This window comes from Orcinus orca, chromosome X (genome assembly GCF_937001465.1).
Source record: "Orcinus orca chromosome X, mOrcOrc1.1, whole genome shotgun sequence".
NCBI classification, from domain to species: domain Eukaryota; kingdom Metazoa; phylum Chordata; class Mammalia; order Artiodactyla; family Delphinidae; genus Orcinus; species Orcinus orca.
The window spans coordinates 84,626,432-84,640,503 of record NC_064580.1 but is presented as its reverse complement, the minus strand read 5'-3'; the positions used below and the strand labels follow the sequence as shown (position 1 = coordinate 84,640,503).

Here is a 14,072-nt window from a genome sequence, read left to right as displayed (position 1 = left end):
CTTCTGTAACCTCACTACCACTGCATTAGTTCAGGCCACCATCATCTCTTGTCAGGACAATGATAACCTCTTAACCTCTGTTGTCTCAGGCTGTTGCCTTTCCAGTCCATTCTCTATGCTTCTGTCAAAATGATCTTTCTAAGAAAAAAGCATATCACTTTCCCATTTAGAAACATTCATAGGTTTCCCACAGCTCTCAGGGTAAGACCCTTAGCATAGCCAAGTGAATGCACAGTCTGTCCTGTACCTCTTCCAGCCTCTTCTCTCAGTACTCCTTCATGCACATAAGGGAACTAACATTCAGCACAGTTCTACTGACTCCATCACCTATTAAGCGAGAACTTCCTACAAATACTGTGCTCTAGTACTTTTCCTAATTGAGTGAGATATGTCCCACCCAATCCAAGGAGACAGAAAATAATCAAGTTCGGGGAAAGACCTCGCCTTTAACATGGATTTTATGGCGTGGGCATGAATCAGCAAAGAAACACTGGAGTGAAAAACACCTCAATCTCCACACCTTCAGTATTACAGGTGGGTACCTTGAAGTGTGTGTGTATGTGAGTGTATGTGTGAGTGTGTGTGTGTTTGTATTTGCAAGACCCAAATGTTGCACTGAGATTCTGCCTCACTTATAAAATTGGGGATGTTGGCACATCTGTGTAGTGGCTTACAAGTACTGTCGTGCTCCATTTTCCCCCGAGTAAATCATAGCCATTTATTAAAAAAAAAAATATATATATATATATATTCTTTTTCATATTCTTTTCCATTATGGTTTTTAATAGGCTACTGAATATAGCTCCCTGTGCTATACAGTAGGACCTTGTTGTATCCCTTCTATATACTTTTCTCATCTTTTAAAATTATATTTATTTCCTGGGTAAAAAGATAAACTGCAGTCAATTCCTGAAAAATTTTATGTATTTTAGAGATATGAAGAAGAATGGTATAGATATTATTTCAGAAGATTCGCCATTAAGAGACATTACTACAGAGTAACTGACTATGATTAACAATATGTAATAATAATTAATAATTAACTTTGGCCACAGACTGCCTAGGCTCAGATCTTGGTTCTACCTCTTACTATTTTTGTTAACTTGGGCAACTCACTTAACTTCTCTGTGTCTGTTTCCTCATCTAAAAATGAGATAGTAGCACCCTCCTACTAGGGTTTTATGAGGATTAAATATGTTCAAATGCATAAAATTCCTAGAACAGTTCTTAGTACACAGTAAGTACTATATGTTAGCTGTTGCTGTTGTTGTTATTGTTATTATTATTTGACAATGGCATTTATAAGTGCAAAGATTCTATTGCCAGACTACTTAGATTTTAATCTTGCTGCTAATACTTCCATTTGTGTGACCTTGGCAAGTTCCTTAATTTTTATGAGCTTCAGTTTCCTCATCTGTAAAATGAGATAATAATAGTACCTACCTCACAGAGATGTTATGAAGATTAACTTACTTAAAATATGGCACACAGTCAACATTATACAGTGCTTGCAATTTTTAATATCATTATACTTAGAAATAGGTGGTCCATATTAATCATATTATCTTGCATCTTGTTCAGATTTTGTTTTGTTTTTCAATTCTCTAACCCTCAGCGGCAAAGGCTATTCTTTTGCATTCTTAAGTTGCAGCTACCTGGTGCTGATCACTTTCTTTCCTTACCCTCTCTTCTTTAAAAAGAAAACCAAACCAAACCAAACCAAACCAAAAAAATCCACCTTTACTATACAGTCATTCTTGCTAACCAAGAAAACAACTTACTTTATACTATGTGGATATATCAGTATTTTGTTTGTAGGCTCACAGCTGGACAAGGTGCTTCTCCCTATTTTTTTTTGCAACTTATAACAGTGCTGTCAATATCCATTATGACTTGAAATGTTCAAGCCCCCAAGAGAGGGTGTTAATTATTACTGTACTGTCAACAGACATGTGTCAACAAAATAAAATTAGAGCCATAAGGCTCATCTCCTCAGACCAGTGTTTCTCTTTTCATCTCACTCTCTTCTTCTCTTACCACTGCCTCATCCAGAACATAATATGATTTGGTAAAATAAATGAAGAAAAAAAGAGTGTTGCAACAACATATTACCTTGCATTGATTATCTGAAAGCCTGTGTTCAGTGCAGGATGAAAAGAAATACAGATAATAACATGAAAGACATTTGATACAAGTAACTAATAATATTGTGAATTTCCTACCAAAACCATTATTCACTTTGTAATTCAAAATTATCAATAATTAAGTGCAATTATTTTGCACTTCATACCTCTTTCTTAAAAAACGGAAGCACTTCATACCTTTGTTTATATCAATGAGTTGTTTCTTTTTCTTCTGGCGTTCTAACTTTTCTTGTTCAGCTTTCTCTTTTGCAAGCTTTGCCCTCCTAGTCTTCTCTTCCATTTCTTTTCTCTTGTTGTTTTCTTTCACTGCTTCCTGTACAAATAAACAAGTTAAACAAAAATTATTCCATTATGTATATATTGGAGGAGTTGTGCAACATTAAAATTCTATACACACAAGTGTGGGTGCTCAGAGATGGAAAAGTATTACAGCAGCTTTGAGGTACATTCATATACTTTTTTTTTTTTTTTTTTTTTGCGGTACGTGGGCCTCTCACTATTGTGGCCTCTCCCATTGTGGAGCACAGGCTCCAGACGCGCAGGCCCAGCAGCCACGGCTCATGGGCCCAGCCGCTCCGCGGCACGCGGGATCCTCCCGGACCAGGACACGAACCCGCGTCCCCTGCATCAGCAGGCGGACTCCCAACCACTGCGCCACCAGGGAAGCCCCCATATACTTTTGAGAGAAAGAAATAATCGTAAGATAATTCTTCTTGAAAAAAAATTATATGTAACTCAGGCTTTAACTGCTATTACCTGGGGTGCTAGAAAATTCGAAACATGAATGTTCACAGATTTTTTAACAATAAATATATTGTCTCTGTGGTTGAAATATGAAATAGTTTTGATACATAAGAAAAAGTTTAGGGCTTCCCTGGTGGCGCAGTGGTTGGGAGTCCGCCTGCTGATGCAGGGGACGCGGGTTCGTGTCCTGGTCCGGGAGGATCCCGCGTGCCGCAGAGTGGCTGGGCCCGTGAGCCATGGTCGCTGAGCCTGCGTGACCGGAGCCTGTGCTCCGCAACGGGAGAGGCCACAACAGCGAGAGGCCCGCGTACCGCAAAAAAAAAAAAAAAAAAGTTTAATAGGAAAATATGGCTTAGCAGGTATTGTACCACTCTATTTTACATTTTCCTCTTATCTGAAAAATGTTTTTTTTAAACTACATGATAAGATTTTTGTAAGAAAAATGAGATACATTTATAAAATACTTAGAACACCTTGTCTATGACAATGATAGTGGTGGGTGGGTGTGGCGGAGGTGGTCACCATTCCATCTATATTATTACAGGAAAGAAACACCTGCACGTTTAATAGCTTTTTACATGCCAAGATCTTTAAGAGTGCTGAAGCATATTTCAAGCTATTGTCTATTTTATTTTGGATAGATTATCTGTGGAACTCAAGGTAATCAGTACATTCCAGTAGACCGTATGGGAGAACGCTGGAGTAAATTGTTCTGCTGGACTAATAGTATTTTAGAGAATAGTCATTTTAGAGAAATCAGTAATGCAGAGACACACCGACTGCAAGTTCCTTCCATTAAGTTGTTCTGGGTTTTTTTCCTCTTATGATTCATCAGACATACTTCACAGCATGTACCAACTATCTCACAAAAGCTGTTTTGTTCCAGAAATCCTAAAGAAAAGGATTCAATAACAAGAATACATCTACAAGCCTTGGCCTGGAGGTATCTATATTGAAATATTTTTTTCTTCGTATTAAAAGGTAATAGTAGTTTTTAAAAGCCTTGAAAACACTTTCAAAAAAATTCTCTTGACTTGCAAGAATTATTGGTACCTCCCCCTTCTCCTGCCCCTGTAACACTAGTACATCTAACATTAGGCTAAGAGCACAAAATAATCTGGCTCCTGCAGACAAACTCAAAGACTACCACTTAAAATAAATTTGAATAATAGAGTCATAATTTTAGAACAGGGTTTCTCAGCTTCAGCACTACTGTCATTTGGGGCAAGACAATTCTTTGTTGTGGGAGCACCCTGTGTCTTGTAAGATATTTAGCAGCACTCCTGACCTCTACTGACTAGATGCCAGTAGCACCCCTCCCCGGTTCTGACAACCAAAATCGTCTCCAGAGATTGCCAAATGTTACCCAGGTTGAGAACCGCTAACATAGGGGGTTTCATAGAGATTAATTTATTCACCCCAAATTGCAAATCGTCTGCTCTGCTGAATCCAGCTTCTTTTTGCAGATGTGGAAACTGGGTTCTGAATGAGTTTAAATACTTGCCTAAGGTCACACATTTATGTAATTGCAAAGTTGGGAAAATAACTCATGTCTCTCTTCTCAGGGTTTAGTGTTTGTTTTATTCTTCATGGAAGAAAGACAATGTGGATGACACCAAAAGCACAAACAACCAAAGGGAAAAAATAGATAAATAAGACTTCATCAAAACCAAAAACTTTTATCCATCGAAGGACACTGCCAAGGGAATTCCCTGGGGGTCCAGTGGTTAGGACGCGGCACTCTCACTGCCAGAGCCCAGGTTCGATCCCTGGTTGGGGAACTAAGGTCCAGCAAGCTGTGTGGGGTGGCCAAAAGGGAGGAAAAAATAAAAACAAAAAAGAACACTGTCAAGAGAGTGAAGAGATAACCCACAGAATGGGAGAAAATATCAGCAAATCATATATCTGATAAGAATATATAAAAACTCTTACTACTCAACAATAAAATGATAAATAACCCAACTAAAAATGGGCAAACAATTTAAATAGATATTTCTGCAAAGAAGATAAAGAGCCAATAAGTATTTGAAAAGATGTTCAACATCATTAATCACTAGGGAACTGCAAATCAAAACCACAGTTCACTTCATGAACACTAGGATGGCTATAATAAAAAACAACAAAACAGATCATAATAAATGAAGAATTGGAGAAATTGGAACGCTTTGTATTGCTGGTGTGAATGTAGAATAATGAGTCATCCTGGAAAGCTGTCTGAGTTCCTCAAAATGCTAAACATAGAGTTATAATATGACACAACAATTCCACTCCTAGGTATATATCCAAGACAAAAGAAAGCACGTGTTCACACAAAAACTTGTACAAGAATGTTCATTAGCAGCATCATTTCTAATAGCCGATAAGTGGAAACAACCCAAATGTCCACCAACTGATAAATGGATAAACAAAATGTGGTACATATATATCCATATGATGGAATATTATTCAAGCATAAAAAGAATAAAGTACTGATACATGCCACAACAAGGATGAACCTTAAAATATTACGCTCAGTGAAAGAAGACACAAAAGGCCACATATGGTTATGATTCCATTTATATATAATGTCCAGAATAGGTAAATCCATGGAGACAAAGTAGATTAGTGTTTGCCAGGGGAAGGAGGAGGGGGGAATGCAGAGTGACTGCTAATGAGAATGGGGTTTCTTTCTGGGCATGATGAAAATGTTCTGGAATTATGTAGTGGTGATGGTTGCAGAACCTTGTGAACATACTAAAAACCACCGAATTGTATACTGCACAATGGTGAATTTTATGATATGTAAATTATATCTCAATAAAAAATAATACAATTTAAAAAAGTAGATGTTTGAAAAAGGCAGGATTGAAATAAAATTGTAACTTAGAATAAAAAGACAATGTGCAAAGGCAATACATTCAGGCTCTGATAGATATTAACAAGTTGCATGATCTTTGGTAACATGAGAGAAGGCGAGTAGCAGAGGAGAGAAGGGAGGTTAATGCTTGTGTACATTCTATTATCAGTCAAATCTCTGATCTGGTAAACAATCAACCAACATCTGGGTGTGAGGCAGGAGGTAGATGGGCCACCCCCTGCAACCCAGGGAAAGCAATTGGAGATTCGTTCTCTGTGGACCGATACTCCAAGATGAGAATAGCAGGACAATTGAGAGAGGAGGCTGGGCCCTGCCCAGCTAGAAGATAGGAGACCACATTTTTCTCATTCTCGAAGTCAAGGAAACCTTCCCAACTAGAGAGCTCCTTGGAGGTCAAAAAGGGAGGGGGCGCCACCCCACAGTAAGTGGGGCCTCTTCGGTAGAATCCATCTTGGCTGAGAGACGCGTGCGCACACAGTGGAGGATCCTGAGCCAAACAGGGACTCTGAACCAGGCAAATCAAAAGAACTGGCCATAGGAAACCCGACCTCAATCTCTGGCCGGGAACCGAAAGCCTGCTTCGAGCCGAGCCGCTGCAGGCCGAGGCCACCTGAGATCAGGTGGACTCTTCCATTATCAATCTAATGGGCTATTTAACTGCTGAGTGCTGTCATTTATTATGAAGATGGAAAAAACTGGTACTTGCGTTTGTATTTCTTCCTTGTTCTGATAATAACAGCTAGTGTTTAATGGAAATTTATTATGTGCCAGGTGTTTTAAGTAAATAACTTCAAATATTTATAGAAAACCTAGTATTTGTTCTCATTTTACAGATGCTGAAACTTAGGTTGAGGTAGGTTAAGTGAGATGCCCAAAGCTACACAGCTACTTAAGTACCAGAAGCACATATGTTCACTCACATTACCATGATGCCTTCCAAGTAGAGTTGTCAGATAAAAAACAGGACACTCAGTTAAACTTGAATTTAGATAAACCGTGAATCATTTTTTTTAGTGTAAGTATATCCTATTCAATACTTGGCATATACTTATACTAATAAATTTCATGCGATATGTGGGACACATTGATACTAAAAATTATTCATTATCCATACAATACTTGGGATATATTTATGTTAAAAAAATCATGTAATATTTGGGACACATTGCTAACAAAAGATTTTTTCATGGTTTATCTAAATTCATATTTAACTGGGCATTCAGTATTTTTATGTGATAAATTTGGGAATCCTATTCCCAAGACTGTTGATTTTTTATAAGCATCCTTTTATAGACTAAGATTATGTAATGAAGACAGTAGAATAATTATAAAAACACAAGAAAGCCCAAATCTAAACTATATTTTGAGAACAGAAATGTTGATATAGATCACTGATAGGCATTATGTGATTCATGGACCTGAATCATACTATTTCTGTAGCATTCTTCACATTTCATTCCTTTTTCTTTCTTAAAAATAGAGTAAAACTAAAAAAATAGTTTATATAAAAATCTGAACTAATGCAATTCAGGGTAGAAGAAAATCAGTCAACAATATCACTAAATCGCTAGTAGAGAAATTTGGCATATGTGAATAGGTTAAATTTCTATATGAAAGGTAGACTTGCAACTGGCACTACTAAAACACCATGAATGTAAATCTATAAACAATGAAACAGACCAAGTAAAAGGTTCATCAGTTCACATCTTAAATGTTTTAGGAATAAATTTAACTACAAAACAATCACACAATTTGAAATGGCATGTGCAATCCCAAAGAGACCGAAACAGAAGAAGAAAATAATTTCTGTGGTTTGGCATTAATAGAAATGAATGAACGCATCTACAAAGGCATATATTTTTCAAGCAACACAGACTGTGGAGTAAGATTCAGTTCTGATATCACCAATTCTGTCTTCATGAAGAGGCCTCATTAAGGCCTAAAAAGAACATCCTATTCCTCTTGGTGGTTTCACTCTTTGACTCTGGCTTTAGGAAATTAGGGGTGGGAAACACGTGCCTGTTTACTTCTCTCTCCTTAAGAAATAAATTTAAAAAGAGAAAGGGAAATCTTAACTATGGTTTCATATCAACAACCTTTAGTTTTACTAGAGAGCAAGATAGGAAATTTCAAGACTTTGTTTAACTCTCCCAAAAATGTGAAAGCTGATGCGGAGAGAACCCTTTTGAGGGATGGGATGCATTCTTTTCACCCTAATTCCTATAAAACAAAACCCAAATGATTAAAAGAATAAAAGCAACAGGAGCAAATTTGAGCTCAGAATTTTTTTTAAAAAACCTTTAAATAATTGACTGTGGTTAACAACACTGTATATTTGTTAAGCCTCACTAAACATTTTAAAATGCTAACTCCTCTACTTCAACATGATTCTCAAGTAAGCGTCAATCATTATTTCTTAGGGCTGGGAATGCCAGCTGATTAGATTCTGTCAATGTACAGAACTGTGTTCTGCTAAAAGGATGCTGCTAATTGAGAAAGTTTTTTGGTAGTAACCTCATACAAGATAAGAAATGTTTACAGAAAAAAAGTCTTAGTTTTACTGGCATATCTATTTTTCAAGAGTCAGGAAAAAGCACAGAAGGAGCAAAATGTAACAAAAATTGTCTCTAGGATTTACTGCAAAATGTATTCACTAACCTCATTTTAAGTCTCTCACTGATTGTAAGACTCTATTGCCTTACTGAAAAGTATGAATAAATTACAAATCTTATTTCCCTTGTTGTGCATAATTAACAAATGAGACCTATGGACTAAAAATGTCATATGCAAAAAAAAAAAAAAAAAGCTTATGTAAATGCTAAGACCTCTCATATATTCCAATTAAGCTTTACGAAACGGATGAAACTTTTTTCGAAAATTCCAAGAGGCTCAGATGCCAGCTTCTTTCATGTCAGGTCTACACAAACCCAGCATCTTCTAACCTTGTGATATTTAAAAACAAAAACCACCTCCCACCAAAACCCTTTCCTTACTCCCATTGCCTTCAATGGCTTTTTATCCCAGTGCTGACTTCAGAAGCACTTTGTGAACACTGTGATCTCACTGGAAGCCAAAGTATATTTGAGGGATGGAGAAGTGGAGCAATTAGGAAGAAAAATGGATCTTGGAGTCACCTTAACCTGGTTTCATATCTAAACTCCCATCACTTATCCTAAAAGCTGTGTGACCTTGAACAAGTTAGTTACTCCATTTCTCTGAGCTTTAGTTTCCACATCTGTAGAATGGAGACACTACTACTGAAATCGCTGGGTTGTTAAATAGATTAAGGGAAATAATGTTTATATAAAACACTGAAGACGATGCCTGGTACAGAGAAATGCTCAATACATGATGGCAGTGATTATTATGTGTAAAAGAAACATCTGAAAGTTTAAACAGTAAGCACATGTTACCTCATGTGTTTTCAATAGTTTATTCTGCACAACCCCCTCCCTCTTTTTTGGAAGACATGAGGATGTGACCCAGGACTAGAAATGTAGCATCTTGACACCATCTACCCTCATAAGCATACTGAACATAATTTATAACTGTACCATATTATTGGCACCTAAGGTAATTTTTAAAATCCATATATATCACCATCACTTGGCACTCATGAAAAGAAAAACTTAGAAATGTATTCTTTTCTCTTTTGAGTTTTGGATCATCCTGGGTACCTGTGTGAATACACTTGTCAAGATTGTGATTCACTTCAGTATCGGAAGCTGTGCTAGAAAAGAGTTACATAACCTTAAAAGAATGTATTGGAAATGTCCTGGTGAACAAATTGGCAACATTGGTGCCAGAGGCACACTGTGATCATGCCCCTGAGTGTTTCTTCATACATCAGGGATATGAGAAGGATTCGCAGATGGTACTGAGTCAAATCATTTGGCAACAATATAAAGAAACCTGGTACGTATTATATTGAAAATCTTTTTATACACTAAATGTGAGTCACCGAGAGATAATTCTTTAATGAAAACTCAGTGAAATAGGTGAAATTCTCTCCACACCTTTTATCTTGAACTGTCCTAGGACCTGATCCTCTTTTAGCTTTAATTCAAACAGTGCTTTTGGAGCTTTCTTTTTCTTTTACCTTCTTTCTGTTTTATGCTAACCTCTTTAGAATTTGAAATTGTTTCTTTTAATCACCTCTTTTAAAGTAACATAGAACACTTAAAATTTAAATCAAAGAAGTGCTGACTTGGATACTGTACATTTCTATCTTTCTTCGATAGGTATGATGATTCTAAGGCTCCATTTTTTAATGCATCTTGTTGATAAGATTTCTAAAGTTTCCTGACCCAGAAATTTTATTCCCAGAGTAAAAATAATGGGAAAGAGGCCTATTTATTTTGTTCCTCTCAAATCAGGACCCATAATCCAAACACTCTGAGTAGAGCGGCATACCCTTGTGAACACAGGATGGCCTTTAGGAGCTGAGAGATCCGGTTTAAATCCTAGCTGCCTAGCGACCATCATGCTTTATCACTTTGGGTCACTTACTTAACTGTGTTAAGCCTGCTCTGCTGATCTACGAAATAACTGTACTTCACAGTGTTGGTTTGTGATTTAATGTGATATTGCATCGAAAGCAATTAAGCACAGTGCCTGGCACATAGAAGAAGTATGCAGTAAATGGGCTGGTTATTATTATTATATAATTCCACAGTTGGGCAGTACCAATTCAGGATCTGTACTCCATTTCCTCTAGCCCAGGAGCAGGCTCACATATGCTCATGTGCACTGGGGAGAAGGAAGACTCCTTTTTGATATGGAAATCGTGCAATATCAGTTAATACTATGAAGAAATGAAACACACAATCTCTCTCACACCCCAAACCTTTGAACAGATGACAGAAGTTGCCTTCTTGAGCCATGAGAAAAAAGATATAGATAAAATGAACGATAATTTTTTGGGGAAAATTCTGGGGTTTATATACTGTATTTGACAAATCTAAGAAACAAAAACATCATAGAACATTTTGCTATGTAGACTAATAATGAAATACACGGATCGTCTTACTTAAGGTTCAACACACCTTATGAGATTGTGGCAAAAACAGAGGGATGAGGTTTCCTGGGGAAGGCAGTGGATTTTTTTTTTTTTTTTTTTTTTTTTTTGCTGTTATTGTTTGTTGTTTAACATCTGGAGTTAGTTCTGTCATCACCCTGAGAAAATGAAGCACATACTCTAATGCCATTTGATGTGGAAATAAGAAGTTTGCTTTTCTTTCTTTTGTGAGTATTTATCTCAGAGTGTCATTCACTTGGTCTGCTTAAAGGAGAATTAGTCTACACTCAGTCTTCTACCCCAGGCCTCACGAAACTTTCTTAAACTTTCCCCATCTGACCCATAGGAGGCTGCTGGTCCTACTGGAAAACCATCTACTGGAGGATTTCAAAGAGAAGAGAAGATGAACATTATAACCTTTTTGCTGGTTGGGGTTCTCATTTAATTCCAGGCATAACAGGAGGCAAAAAAGGTAGCGATGGAAAGGTGGTCCAGACCAGTGAACTAGGGTTAGAGCAGCAATGTCCTTTCCTTGTCCCAGAGATGTGCTGAGCATGACGACGAAAAGGAAAGGCAATCCTATGTATGATGCCTTTTCATCATTTTCCAAAAAAATTTTCTTTAACAAAATTCTCCTTCCTTCCCATTTACTCTGCTTCATATAGGTAGATACCTACCACATTCTTTGCTTGAATTGTTCTGGCTGCTAGACATTTCTGCAATTTGCTGCACTTGCCTGTAACCAAGGGTAAGGGTTACTGGGAAACACAGATCCCAATACATGTTACCACTACTGATGTGTAACTTGGGCCGAGGTCCCTATTTGTTAGTACAAGTGAGTGAAAATCCTAAAGAATACCAAAGGTCATAGTAAATCTGGACTCATCTACTCTTCCAGGTCTTTGTCAGTCCCATTTGAGAATGATCATGGCAGGTTACAAATGGGAAGAGACAATGTGAGCCGAGATGAATTTTTCAGTATTTGAACAAAGAACTGAACTACCAGATGATTAGAGAAAAACCTACATAAGATGGTAGCAGTGATTTGGGCACAAATTTGGGCTTTCCATTAAAAAAAAGGAAAGAATCCTACCCTTTAATTAACATCAAACAACTTTAGATGTTCCTTTTCTCTAGTTTCACTGTGTTTAGAGGGCATGTTGGATTGAAGGAGTCATGACAAATGCTCAGGGCAAAGAATTTTCAGCTGCAGCAACCACACTGAGAGTCAGTACCTTTGAAGACTCTATCAGCACCGTAATACTGCTAAACTTTTTTCTTTCCCAGATATTTCCACTTATTATGGTGCAAGCGACCTATAAAATTCCTCTTATGGAAGATCTCATGAATACTTCATCAACCAGTCAACTGTGATTGTAACTGAGAAGTCTAACTTTCTCACTGGGGTAATTGAAACCTTGATTAGCTTGCTCGAGTGCTTAGGTGTCTCAGTAATAGACACCGAACATATGTACTGATACTGTAGTTAGATGGAGATTTAAGTTGTGCTCACTAACCTAAGTAACTATGGTATGAATCACAGAGATATAGGCTACATAACCAAATCAAACAAAATAGATATTTTCTGCCCTCTTAGATTCCAAAGATGCTATGTTCCTTCCTTCCTCGACTACACTGCCCTCTCCCACCCTTAATTTTTACCTTCCCCTAAAGCTCTGTCCTCAGCTCATTCCCCCTCCTTCCTTCCTCCTCCTTTCTCTCAGTCTGTTTGTCAGAGAATCCATCTATTCCTACTCAGAGTTGAAGAAAAAAAGCCCTTCCAACAGCCTACAAGGCCTGACATGATCTGGTCCCCCCACTACTTGTTCTGGGTCATTCTGTTCTATCCCCGCTGGTCAACTTCCCTCAGAGACTTTCCACTTGTGTTCTCTCTGCTCTCAGACAGGGCTACCGAGTCTCTGCTTCAATGTCTCCTAATCAGTGAGGACTTCCCTGACCACCTTACATAAAATAATCCCTAATGAACTTCCTAGCTCCATTCTTCCCTACTGTAGTCTTCCTAACATAAAAGGTCAAAACCTAGTTAAACTTCAGATACGCTTCTCGTTTTCTAAGAACTGGAAGCTGGAGTTTGTCGATTTACATAATAATAGTTTTCAGCCTGGGAATTCTCAAAACATGAAATTACCAAGAACCTCTCTATACATAATTCCCTACACATCTCATATTTCTTTATTGTGGAAAATCTGAGTGGCCTTGAAATAAGCATCATCCACCTTCGAATGGTGGGTTTCTTTCCTAATCATCCAAAGGTTGTGGTTCACTGACCTCTACATTTATTTTCTTAAAAATGCCAATGCTTAGTGTTTCTGAGGGCTGAAATCCATGACATTTGTCACAGGGACATAGCGCCACACTCTGCAGTGAAAGTTCACTTGTGTAGAGATGAGTGTTTACATAGAACCTCCAACGTTAAAAGAAAAAGATGTTTTCTAACTTTGAAAAGGAGATCTTTGCTTTGAATGAGATATTTGCATGATCCACACACGTTCATAACACACAGCTTTGCCAGTGATCTTTTGGTTTAAGACCAAACCGTCTCAGCTTCGGGAGGAAAGTGTAGATGAAAAGTTCCTTGAGTTTATTTGTATAGATGACTCCCTCTTGGCAGAGGGGAGACTCATAGAAGAAACTGATCTGCTGCAGAAGAGGAAGCCAGTTAAGTGAATTCCAGTACATGTTCACTAAAGCAGCCCTCTCCTGTATTCAGCACAACCAGCTTACTGTTCAGCCTCCTTAGGAAACAAGTAAAAAATTAATGCATCTTTCATATGCTGTACATATCAGGAGGTTTGACAGACAAACAGATCTTTGCACACTAGTGTGGTCGTGAAGAAAATCTCAAAGGTAAATTATTCAAAATGAGAAGAAGGAAGAAAAGAAGACTGTTATGTGCAAATCTCCTTGTATATTAAACTTGCAGTTGGTTACAAAGCGGTCATGCACCGATAATGAAGGCTGGATGTAATCCCCAAGGCCTTCTTTTAAAATTTGCCTTACAACTGCAAAAACATGGGATCTGAAGTTGGAGGAAAAATTGCCTCTCCCGTCACAGTCCATTAGAATGCTGAACTCTGATTAGCTAGAAGTTAATCGACAATCTGGAGCATGGAAGAGGTTTTCAAATGCTGCAAGTTTCTGCAGACATATTTTTCTTAGTAGGTATTGGAGTATCCCTCTTTCCATCTGGGAAAGAAAAACAATTGAGTTTGACATGCCTCTATGGACCTCAACTTGATTAAAATCTACGAAGCGCTTTGGGCGCCTATAGGAAGTTAATCTATAACTT

General features: G+C 37.7%; 1 protein-coding gene across 3 annotated transcripts in view; it reads right to left on the bottom strand.

The window, feature by feature from the left end:
- DIAPH2 (diaphanous related formin 2) overlaps nt 1-14,072 on the bottom strand; it is an 893,504-nt gene that overhangs the window by 198,690 nt on the left and 680,742 nt on the right. For all 3 annotated transcript variants that reach the window (XM_049705081.1, XM_033412217.2, XM_049705082.1), the window contains exon 26: nt 2,322-2,457. In XM_049705081.1, coding sequence (XP_049561038.1) covers nt 2,322-2,457 — 136 coding nt within the window. The remainder of the gene's footprint in view (nt 1-2,321; nt 2,458-14,072) is intronic.